Raw genomic sequence first — 12,783 nt, forward strand, 5'->3', positions numbered from 1 at the left:
GGAGTTGGAAATATGTTTTTCCAGCTGAAATTAAAATCCCAAAACTTATGCCATCCAGAGTTCAGTTTGCCTGAGCAAACCATGTTGGATCCTGGATCATATTTGTCAATGACTTTTTATGCTAAGATGTTAAATGCAGATGTTCAGTTGGCACCTTTCAACACTATTTATTGGTTTTTCATTTTTCTTTCTTCAAATATGCTCAAGGCTTAATGTAGTAATACCAGGAAAAGCTCCAGTTACTGAAAAATATACATGTTCCCAAGGTTCCTTATCTTATGGTGATTGGCAACTAGATTTGGGAGAAGCTGGCCAAGCAAAGGACAGTTGTGGGATGGAGTACAGCGGCTGCCTGGTTGGCTGGCAGTCTCGCTGCAGCAGCTGGCATTGTTCCTCAACTCTAAATTGCCATTGAATTTGGTCTGTGTTCCAGACTTCTGCGCAACACTTCCTCTTTTTCCTTTGTTTAACAGAACACCCTGTTAAAAAAGATCTTCCTAATAGCACTCTCTGCATGCTTTGTCACCAAAATGTTCTATACTCTCTTACTCCTGTATTCCCTGTATGATATAAAGTACTTGGATTTCCACAAGCTTTACCAGCCCGAGGAAGGGAAAGAGAAGATTCAAAGTAGTGTAAACATTTTAATCTCAATATTTCTTCAATTTCTAGTTCCTCCTAGCTTTTGTAGATCATTTAGTTCTTTCAAAGTTATTCCACAGTATTCCTGAGACTTCTCATGCAGTACAACATGTGCCCATTAACCAACACTGTCGACTTTAAAGTGGTAACTGTCATTTTCATTATTTCTTACCCTAGCAACTTCAGCAAATGATATTTTCTAAGAAGCCATATTGTAGAGCTCCCCATGCCGATATTTTGAAGTCTAGGCCAATGGTGCTACACTTGCTAAGAAATTACAGAAGCTATGGGGGCTCTCAAGCTTCACCATTTTTAATGCATACTTGCCATCAAGAATGCCATTTCCATCACCACTGTCCCTATTGAAGCTGTCTCCTGTTGATATGTGCCAAAGGTAAATAGGGTTGTTTACCTGAAGCTGTTAATTAATTAGTTTGATGTTCACTGGGAACTTACTAAATTCCAGGCACAGGCATGGCTGGTTACAGGAGTAAATAAGACCCAGCCCCAGCTGGCACTCCCACCTCTTACCATAGGTTTGTGAATGTGTACTCTAAAGAGGGAGCTGCATTTAGAAGGCAATTCTAAGACAGTGTGATAAGAATTTTGATAAGGGGTAAGCACGGATGTGTTGGAAACAGATCAGAAGGGCAGCAGCCATTCTTGATATTAGGGGTTTTCCCAGGGAGGTGAAGTGGGCTGGGGTATCTAAACTAAAGCCCTTGCTCAACCATTTAATTGGCTTGTGGTTGAATAGAAAGGTTCAATCTATATCAGTAGATTAAAAATCAGATTCTTTTTTCCCAAGCGATTTCCCACAGTTTCCTGAAATACCTCTCTGGAGTTTGAGTGTTCAATTTATCTGCTTAGAGAAAATTGTTATCAATAATATCCCTGGGACCTTGTCCTTCAGTGAATACATGTGGCTGTAGAAGGATGTGTTGGGATTATTCTGGAATTTTTCTTTGCTCCTAAAATTTAGTATGAATCAATTGAAGAGCCTCTTAAAAATGCAAATTGCTGGATCCTACTCCCAGAGATTTGTAAATTCCTGGGGTCAGATAATTTGCATTTTCAACCAGCATGCCTCATTATTCTGATCTGGGCACTGCTCTTTGATTAACCACTGGCTGCTAAGAACACTAGTAGGAGTAAAATTAGGATATAAACAATTTTTTAGCTAGTTTGTCAGTTAATTTTATTTTTGTCTAAGCTGACACCCAAACCACATATTATGGGTAGTTTTTTTTTTTTTCAAAAACACATCAAAGAAACCCAACCAGATATTATGATTTGTGATATGAGATTGATTTTTTTAGTAGTCACATCCATGAGAGATACCACGTAATTCTGAACATTATGTCCTTAAGCTTATAATTAATGTTGGTCAGTTATTTTGTTGTTAAACTACTGCCTTTTACATTTGTACTTAGCACTAGAAAGGACATGAAGTATGTGAATGATGGTAGATACAATTACCATTATAAAGTTGATAATACTTGAGTCAATGCTGAAATGCAGTGTGACCTTTAGGAAAATGTTACGTGTGGGCATGGAAGTATTGTGACACTTCTTAGGAGAGACGGAAGTGCATTTCATATTGAGTTATTATTGCAATCAAATCCACAAGTGCCCATCTTTTGCCCTTCCCATTTCAAGATTACTTGATAACTTGGATCATATGCTGCAGGCCACACATCTCACTTTTCTTTAAAATATGTTTTGAATGTCAGCACTTGTATCTTGACTTTGATTACTGTAATTTTATTTTGATTTAAAAAAAAGCCAAAGCTTTGTTTTTCTGATAGTGAAGGTAAAATTTATAGTTACAATTTCAAAAATCCATATTGTGGCTTTAAACAATGATGAGATATGTTCTCAAAACATAATGCCTCAAAAATTAGTCTGATAGTGAATTCCAAAATCTTATGATTTAGGGAGACTTAGAGAGTCTTTGCTAAAGCCCAGATTACTGGGCTGGAAAACCAGCTCACAGTCTCTTTCTAAAAATTCAGGGAAGCTGGAATCTGTTAAACTATGCAGTTAAGGGGCTATTTTGAATTATTAACATTTCCTAGTTAACTGGGGTTTAAGAACACATTTCTTTGGTATTTTTAAAAACAATATTGAAAGGAATCTAATCTTTCCATGGAAATTCAGTGTTGCCACTATATTAGTAATCATTTAAACACTCTAAAAGTGTAGAATCATTGAATTGTACAGATTTGGGGCTGGGTTAAATAGCCTGAGGACCATTTAATTTAACCTTATTTCACAATTAGGAAAATGAATATCAGAGAAGGTACACGATCATTTAGTGGCAGAGTCTGATACATCTGAGGTTCATTCCTGTTGTGTCTCGCTAATGAAATATGGTTAAGCTTTTGGTTTAACTTTTAGCTACTACCTTGTTAGTTCTTCCTTTATCCGTATTAAAAACCAAAATACTTTCTCACACTTTGTGCTAGGGTCCAATCTCATTAGCCTCAGTGGTGGAGGGAGGGTTTGGGAAGGCCTGAGAGTTAAACCCAGCCCTGCCTTCTCAGATGGGCAGATGCTAGAGGAAAGTCGAATCGAGCCGGCAGAACACAGCATTTACCCACCATGCCAACCTCTCTGTGGCAGAGTTTCAGGAAAGCTGTCAGAATCAGCAAAGGCCAGCACAGAATTACATAGGAATCCTGAAAGGCAGATGGAACGCAGTGATGGTGAATACAAGAATTGGCAGTACGGTATTGGTCTATTGATCATTTTCCAAGCACACGAAGCGCTTTCACGTCTTCATGCCTCTGTCATTCTGTTCTTTCGGCCTAAAGCACCCACAAGTTTCTGATGAATCAAATTCCTATAATTTGACTCTTAATTTGAATGAGAGACGAGAGTATATCATTAAACTCTGCAAGTAACAGAAAATGTGATTATGGTCATTTACACAAGGAGAATTTAGGCAAAAGTAGCAGCCTGAAGCTTTGCTTCAGCCGGTCAACAAGATTAGGGGCAGCCTGTCTGCTCTGATCTTGGCTTTTTCCTCATGGTTACAGAATGATTGCTCTAGTTCTGTGTAGCATATCTGCATTTAGAGAGGGAGAAGAATGATGGGATGGTACATGCCTTCTCCTTTCCCTCTCACCAGGAAAACAAAGAATTTTCTAGAACTCCCCCCAGAAGAATTATACTCATGTCTCATTGGCCAGAGCTGTGCCATGTTACCATTCCTAGAGAGAAGGAATGCTGAGAAAGTGAGTAGTCAGCTTTCTGGTCTCTATGATGGAAGCAGACACCAAAAAATGGTGTCAAGAATGGTTTTAGATGAGCTTGCGGCATTGTACAAGCCCACAGAGGTGATAGCAATGATGTAGTCAGGTCTTTCCTAAGATGAAGGATCTCTTTATAACAAAAATATAACTGAATCTCAAACAACCTCATTTATTAACTTGCACATTTGTATACCAGTTTGTTTCAAGTGGAAACCTATAATAATGTGGCTTATTTTCTGCTTGTTGAATTAATCCGTTTTTTTGTGTGTGTGTGTGTGTGTTTTTTTTTTTTTTTTTTTTTTTTGAGAGGGAGTCTTGCTCTGTTGCCTAGGCTGGAGTGCAGTGGCACGGTCTCGGCTCACTGCAACCTCTGCCTCCCGGGTTCAAGCAATTCTCCTGCTTCAGCCACCCGAGTAGCTGGGACTACAGGCATGTGCCACTACGCCCAGCTAATTTTTTGTATTTTTAGTTGAGATGGGGTTTCATTGTGTTAGCCATGATGGTCTCAATCTCCTGACTTTGTGATCCACCTGCCTCGGCCTCCCAAAGTGAATTAATACTTTATATGTGCAAAGATCTTTACCAAATGCTTCATATCTATTATATTTGAGCCTCACAAAAATCCTGTGATATAAAAATTATTATTCCGGCCAGGCACAGTGGCTCACGCCTGTAATCCCAGCACTTTGGGAGCCCAAGGCGGGCGGATCATGACGTCAGGAGATCGAGACCATACTGGCCAACATGGTGAAACACTGTCTCCACTAAAATAAAACAACAGCAACAACAAAAAACAGGCATGGTGGCGTGCACCTGTAGTCCCAGCAACTTGGGAAGCTGAGGCAGGGGAATCGGTTGAACCCTAAAGGTAAAGGTTGCAGTGGGCCGAGATCGGAGATTGCACCACTGTACTCTAGCCTGGTGATACAGCGAGTCTCCATAGCAAAAAAAAGTTAAAAAATAATAAATAAAATTATTACTCCTGTGTCATAGAAGAAAAAACTGATGCAGAGAGAGCTTGGGTGACTTGTACCACATAAAATAACTTATACAAACTGAGACTTGAATGCATGTATTTTGACTCTAGTATCCATATTATTATATTTGCTGAGGAGAATGTTTTAGAAGAAATAAAAGGGAAAGATTAAGTTCAGACGGAATTTAAGATGTGTTCATTTTTGGAACTGTAGACACTGAGTAAATAATTTGTTTAGAGAAACATGAAGTGTATTCTGCTTGTATGACAGCAGGAATTTTTTTTTTCTCCTCAGAGAACTTCAGCCAACAAGTCTTCAGGTGCTCCTTCCTATAGCAGATGGTCCAGTTCACAGCCACATCAGGTAATAGGCTCTTTTTAAGAAACTTGACATGCTTGTTTTCCTTGAAGTGCACTTGAACTGTCTGTCTTTCTTTCCTTCTTTCTTTCTTTTTCTTTCTTTCTCTCTCTTTCTCTCTTTCTTTCTCTTTCTCTCTTTCTCTCTTTCTCTTTTTCTTTCTTTCTCTCTCTCTCTCTCTTTTTCTCTCTCTCTTTCTCTTTCTCTCTTTTTCTGTCTCTTTCTCCCTTTCTTTCTTTTGCTGGGCAAGTATGGAAGCTTTTGGGCTCTCGTCTAGTCTCACCTCAAATGTGGCCTCTCTTGACAAAGGGCTGTGCAGTTCATTCATCATCTGCGTCAAGTTTAAGGTCAGGGCTGTGAACGTGATGGTGACAGGAAGGTAGGCGCCTGGAAGATGCTGAGGTTCCATGTTCAAAGCCCTCCACAGTGAATAGCATAGATAAAATTAATCCAGCAAATATCGAAAGTTAAGTTTGCCTTGTTTTTCTTTGACAAAAAAATTTCTCTTCCATTCCTTTTATTCCGGAAAATTGTATAGGCACCCATGTGTATTTGCATGGAACTGTGTGGTACATGGTGTCTCTCTCTGTGAGTTTATGTACCAATATATTAAGAAAAGGCACTAATTTTACGAAGAATTACTTTTTTGCCTAGTTACTCAGGCTCATTAACAACCTCTACTCAGGTCAATTAATACTGAATATTATTTGCCTAAAGGGTAAGTTAAGCCAGGAGAGTGATGTTATATCTCTCCGTGTAAAGAAAACCAGATATTTTCTGTTAGTGAGCATTTTTACGGGCGACACACTGTGACCACGTGGGCTTCTGAGTGATCTTCTGCTTTTTGAAACCACATGATGAGAGAACACTAACTTTGGACTCTAAAAGCTGAGTAGGATATGCATTCAAATCACCTACTACTTATGAGACCAAGAAGAAAACAACTCTCATTTATCTTTTGGTTAGAATTATCTCTAACAAAGTGACTTTTCAAGTCACTTCAGCTTCTGCAGTAATTGTAAGAAGGCACATTATAAATAATTTATATTTACTCCCCACTCCTATTAAATTTTGTCAAAATTCAGCATTGGTGCTAACTTACTCCAATGGCAGCATGATATAAGAACTCTTTCTGTATGCTCTTTTTAAACTTTTTTCTTTTTGCAATTATAAATTGCCATTTGTCAATAAAAAATGGTAAAGAAAATTAATGAGAAGAATAAATTCTACCGCTATGCAATATTTTATCTTAGAACCTATTTTGACATTGAATCGGTTGGTAAAAAGAAGTTGATGTGATGGCTCTGCCTCCATTGGCATCAACTTTGTGTGGATGCTGTAGGTTCTGGTAATTTAAAAGGATGTATTGCTTGACGAATGTGAACTGAAAAAGCGGGTGGCACAAAAGAGGGGCAGTGGCCCCAGTAGACAGAAATTGCTTTGACTATCCAGGTTTTGTTTACTTCCTGCAGAGTGGACATAACCTGAAAATGCACAGTTGGTTATGAGTTGGTAGTATTTCTGATTTCTGTTCTCAGACTTTCTAGGTACTGAATTGAGCAAGTCACTACTCATCTCTGCACACACTCTGAAAAAGTCCTAGGAGGTATCTTAATTTAATCTTTATGATCTAAGAAAAGTGAGACCTAGAGATTATACTGTTCAAGATTATATGAATTCAGTTGTTCTAGAATTCTATGTTCTTTTCTTAGAACTTATTTAATTTTGCAAGTCAATAAGATCCTTTTGGGAACTTCCCAGTGAGATAATCTAATATTATCTTTTTGTGAATCTGTGCTGGTCCTGGAAAGCTCTTCACATGATGCAATGAAATGAGAAAAGTGAAGACAGGGTAGTCCTTAATAAAATTACCTTTATTTTTATAAAAGTATAAATATATTGGATGGTATATGTGTCATTTTAAATATCCTAGGTGAGTTAAAGTGTTGACCATTTTATGTACATTTTCCAATGTTTTCTCTTTGAATACTTACAGGTCTGTGAAATTCAAGAGTGGAATAGGTACTAAAAGTGGGTTTCCTTTTTACCCTCTCACATGTCGGAAGAACTGTGGTTATATTGGGAGACTTTCAACCTTAGTTATGCCTTTTTCATTGCGGGACATAACTGGGTGGGATTTTCAAATGGTACTCTGTCTAAAACTAATATTGGTGTCATCTTTTTGGTATTGAGGGTTCCCTTTTATTCTAAACAAAAGGAGTGGTATGGTTCTTTATATTCCTTTAGTTTCCTTGGCAATTGCCTATTGTGCTGGACCTTTGCTCTTTTGCTTGCAGATCCATTCAATGACCATCCCTTGACATCTACCTTCCCAGGCTCCCCTGCTAACTGACCGCCAAATAGGTTTTCCCAATGGGGGACCTTAGTGGGACTTAGGAAAGAGATAGGAAGGACAAAACCAGGATATTTATTTCCCTCTCTGTCTGCTTTTGGGTAGTATCTCTCTACAGTCTGGGTAGACCAGCTCCTGTAAGACTACCCTGTTTTCTAGCCCCTGGAGGCAATCCCCTTTGTCCCCTCAGCCCTAAGGGAGGCAGCTGCTTCCTTCACCTGTTGACTTTTTAGCTCTCACAGCACACTTGTAACTACTTCCCTGTATTAAATTCCTCCTCTTGGACTGCCTGGTATGGTCTCTGTTTTACTGACAGCTTTTCAGCTGTTCTCTGAATGATACACCTACTGTTGTATATGCACTTCATTCTTTTGTTCTTGTAACAGTGGCGTTTGTTTTAGAAATGTGTGAGTATTTACAGGATCACAGCCTTGCAGCTGCTGAAAACTCTGAGATTTATTCTTCTGAGCTGGCCTGGTGGGTAGTAATCCTTTTACCTCCCTATTCCATGCAGAATAATTATTCTTCTTTGTTACTCATACTCTAATCCGCCCCTTTTAAATTTGTGTTTATTAGAAGAACCTTTGTCTTTTGTGTTTGCAATAAATAAGCTTATTGGCTTCAGTCTTTGAAAATTACCTACACAAATTCTCAGCCTAAGGTTGAAAGCATAACTGCCAGCTCAATCCCAGATTCCAGCTGCTATGTTCTCCTTTGACTTTTGGCATCTGTAGCACATTTTTTTTAAATTGAGTCATGGATTTTTTAAAAAACATTTACAAGATTTTATTACAGAAATTTTAGGTGTACAATAAAGTAAAATTGAGTAATGAGCTCTTGTGTATCCATCATCCATTTTGAGCAAACATTAATATATTGCTGTTCTTGTTTTTTTTGTTTTTTTCTCTTATTAATATATCATAGTTGTACATATATTAGGGGTACATGTGATATTTTGATACATGTATACAATATATAATAATTAAATCAGGATAATTAGGATATCCATCACCTCAAATATTTAGTTTTTCTTTGTGTTGAGAGCATTACAATTCTTTCTTCTAGCTATTTTGAAATACACAATGTTATAATTTCCCTGCTATACTATCAAATGCTAGAACTTATTCCTTATATCCAACTTCATTATTATACCCATTAACCAACTTTTCTTCAGCATTCCTCGCCTTTTTTTCCTTCCCAGCTTCTGGTAACCACCATCCTACTCTCTACCTTCATGAGATCCACTTTTTTAGCTCCCACATATGAGTAAGAACATAAGAACATGTGATATTGGTCGTTTCATGCCTGGCTTATTTCACTTAACATAATGACAACCAATTTTATCCATATTGCTGAGTCATGGATTTATATTCACCAGAGTTCAAGTGGATCTTGTCCTATTTGTAGAATACTGGTTGTAAACCTCAGATAGATACAACGTAGATACAGTAATGAGTTAATCAGTACACAGGCAGATACCTGCCTGTTTATAGCAGTGTGCTGGTATGAGAATTAATAAAATCACCATACCTTCATATTCATTATCATCATAGCTAACATTTATTGAACATTTACTATGTGATGTCTGCTAATTTCTTTGCATGCACTGTCTCATTTAATCTTCCCAATATCTCTATAATAAATATGCAGTATTTTACAGATGAGAGAACTGACTTAATTAATTTGTCCAATGACACAGAGTTAGTTCTGTCAGATTACAGTGCCCTAGTCTACTAAGTGGTAGGCAATATTACCTCTCTAAAGATTTTAGAGTAATTTAAGGCCATTGAAAACCATTTTAACCAATAGTTACGTTTTGTGCTAATCAGAACGTGACATTTTTGTATTTCAAATACTATTTCTACTTTGAAATTATTTTTGCATGATTAATTTTCTTTGTTGAAAAAAGCTTATATTTACTTGCACACTATTTACAAATAGATAACTTTCAAAGCATAGACTTTACCATACTTATTAATACATTTTGTTTTAAAATGTACCTTTTGGTGCTTTGTTTGAAATGATTTGAAAACACGTTTGTAAGAAAGTGTTATTTTTCCCCTTGTTTTGCACTTTGTCAGGAATGCATCTTAAAGTTTTACATGCTTACAGATATCTGCGCCAAATAATCATTAAGCACCACACTTTGAATAAAGAAAACCGACAAGTGAGTGTGGTGACTGGCTGAAAAATAAAGTGATAAATTGAAATTATGATAAGTTTTCTATACATACTGTATACTTCTCTGTAGAAATGTTTCTGACGTCCTATCATCCCTCTCATATTCAGAAAATTTCTTGTGAATATTAAATACTTTAGCTTACTATACTTTATAATTTAAAAGTTTTTTTCTTTAGATAATTGGCATCAATCCAAGCATTGTGTTCTTAAAACCCTCAGTGTAAAGTTTTGGTCAATAATGATCAACCTATTGATTGACGACTCTTTAGCTCTTTAGAAAACTTTTGTTTAGAATAGTCTTTGATAGGTGAGAACCTTCAAATGTATCTCATTAAAATGAAAAACCAGTGCTTTTTTTTTAAAGACTGTAATGTGTTAAAGAGTAGCAATTGACTCAAGAAAACTCAACTAGATATTTCAGTGTCATTATTTTCTAGTAGTAGATAGAATTGACAGAATTCAAGGCCGATAGCAGAAGTTTTAGGCTTCTAAAAGGATTAGTGTTAAATTAGGGAAAAATAGAGGATTCTACTGTTTTTACTGTGTTTGTATAGTAAGAGAAAGGGGAATGTGGCCTGCTGATAAAAGGCTATAGTGAATATTTTTCCCAGATTTTCTTATATATTATTTTTATACCTATGTATCTTATACTCGCCATGGAGTAGAAGCTCATGAAGTTATTTGATGAATGAATGAATGAGTGAATTATATGAAATAACAGCAGGAATAGCATGCAGAAAGGGGAACCTCAAATCCATATTTATTTATTTTTCTTTCCTCAAATCATTAGTTTCCATTTTCTCCATAACCAAGGCTCACATGAAAGCTGATAAATATGAATTGATCAAGGTGAAATCACTATCATCACTTCAAGCATTGCTGTGGGAAAAGTAGAGGCTGCCAGAGAATAGAGTAGTTTATACTCTCAATCATCAGTCAATCATGATGTTCTGCATTTATAATATCCATGTTATGCATTTGGGATTCATGTGGTGGCCATGAGATTTCAATGATGAAACATTAATATTGCAATTATGTGTATGATTGCTTGGTGCTGTGGTATCCATAGAGATTAATGTGAACTTCCAGTTTATTTTGGTTCAGGATTCTGAGCAAAATTGACCACTTTCATCTGTGTGTGAGTTTTTTTGGTGGAGTTTTTAGGTTATTCCACATGTAAGATCCAATCATCTGCAAACAAGGATAATATGACTTTGTCTTTTCCAATTGGAATGGCCTTCATTTCTCTCTTTTGACTGATTGCTTTATCTAGAACTTCCAGTACTATGTTGAATAACAGTGGTGAAAGTGGGCATCCTTGTGTCTTATTCTGGAGAGGCTTTGTTTTTTTGTCTTAGAGGAAAGGTTTTCAGTTTTTCCCCATTCAGTATGATACTAGATTTGTGGGGCTTTCATATATGGCTTTCATTGCATTGTGGTATAGTCCTTCTACACCCAGTTTTTTGAGGGTTTTTTTTGTTTTTTAACATGAAGGGATGTTGAATTTTATCAAATGCTTTTTCAACATCAATTGAAATGATCATATAATTTTCATCACGTATTCTGTTGATATGATGTATCACATTGATTGATTTGTGTATGTTGAATCATCCTTGCATCCCAGGAATAAATCCCACTTGGTCATGATGAATGTTCTTTTTAATGTATTGTTGAATTTGGTTTGCTAGCATTTTGTTGATGATTTTTGCATCAATATTCATCAGGAATATTGGTTTGTAATTTTCTCTTTTTGATGTGTCTCTGGTTTCAGTGTCATGGTAATTCTAGCCTTGCAGAATGAGTTTGAAAGTATTCCATCCTCCTCTAGTTTTTGGAAGGTTTGAATAGAATTGGCATCAGCTCTTCTTTAAATGTTTGGTAAAATTCAGCAGTGAAGCCAGTGGGTCCTGGGCTTTTCTTTGCTTGGAGACTTTTTATTACAACCTTGAACTTATTATTATTATTGGTCTTGTCAAGTTTTAGATTCCTTTGTGGTTCAATCTTGGTAGGTTGTATGTGTCTAGAAATTTATCAGTTTCTCCTAGGTTTTCCAATGTATTGGCATATAGTGGCTCATAGCAGCTCTAATGATCCTTTGAATTTCTGTAGTAGTACAGAAATTTCTGTAGTGAGGTTATAATGTCTGTCTGTCTGCCTCTCTTTCTCTCTCTCTCTCTCTCTCTCGACGGGGTCTTGCTCTGTTGCCCAGTCTGGAGTGCAATGACGCAATCTTGGCTCACTGCAACCTCTGCCTCCTGGGTTCAAGCGATTCTCCTGCCTCAGCCTCCCAAGTAGCTGGGATTACAGGCATCTGCCACCACGCCTGGCTAATTTTTGTATGTTTTGTAGAGACGGAGTCTCACCATGTTGGTCAGGCTGGTCTCGAACTCCTGACCTCAAGCAATCCACCTGCCTCACCCTCCCAAAGAGCTGGGATTACAGGCCTGAGCCACTGTACTCGGAAGTGATGCCTCTTTTAAATCTCAGATTTTATTTATTTGGGTCTTCTTTGTTTGTTTCTTAGTCTGGCTAAAGCTTTGTTGCTTTTGTTTATCCTTTCTAAAAACTTATATTTTGTTGATATTTTTTATTTTTCATTTCAAATTCATTTATTTCTACTCTGATCTTTATTATTTTTTACTTCTACTAAATTGGGGTTTGGTTTGCTCTTGCTTTTCTAATTCTTTAAGATGCATCATTAGGTTGTTTATTTGAATTTTTTCCTACTTTTTGATGTAGGCATTTATTGCTATAAGCTTTCCTCTTACTACTACTTTGCTGTATTCTGTAGGTTTTGGTATGTTGTCTTTCCATTATCATTTGTTTTAAGACTTTTTTTCAATTTCCTTCTTAATTTCTTCATTGACCCACTGGTCATTCAGGAGATATTGTTTAATTTCCATGTGTTTGTATAGTTTCCAAAATTCATCCTGTTATTGATTACTATTTTATTCCATTGTGGTCAGAGAAGACATTTGACATACTTTCAATTTTTTTGAATGTTTTAAGACATCTT

The 12,783-nt window shown here is 36.7% G+C and overlaps 1 protein-coding gene across 10 annotated transcripts in view; it reads left to right on the top strand.

Annotated features, from left to right (window-relative positions):
• The window catches only part of RBMS3 (RNA binding motif single stranded interacting protein 3), a 1,471,465-nt gene that overhangs the window by 290,563 nt on the left and 1,168,119 nt on the right, over positions 1-12,783 (top strand). For all 10 annotated transcript variants that reach the window (XM_054681570.2, XM_054681567.2, XM_054681561.2 and 7 more), the window contains exon 3: positions 5,171-5,239. In XM_054681570.2, the coding sequence (XP_054537545.1) occupies positions 5,171-5,239 (69 nt within the window). The remainder of the gene's footprint in view (positions 1-5,170; positions 5,240-12,783) is intronic.

This window comes from Pan troglodytes, chromosome 2 (genome assembly GCF_028858775.2).
Source record: "Pan troglodytes isolate AG18354 chromosome 2, NHGRI_mPanTro3-v2.0_pri, whole genome shotgun sequence".
In the NCBI taxonomy this organism is placed as follows: domain Eukaryota; kingdom Metazoa; phylum Chordata; class Mammalia; order Primates; family Hominidae; genus Pan; species Pan troglodytes.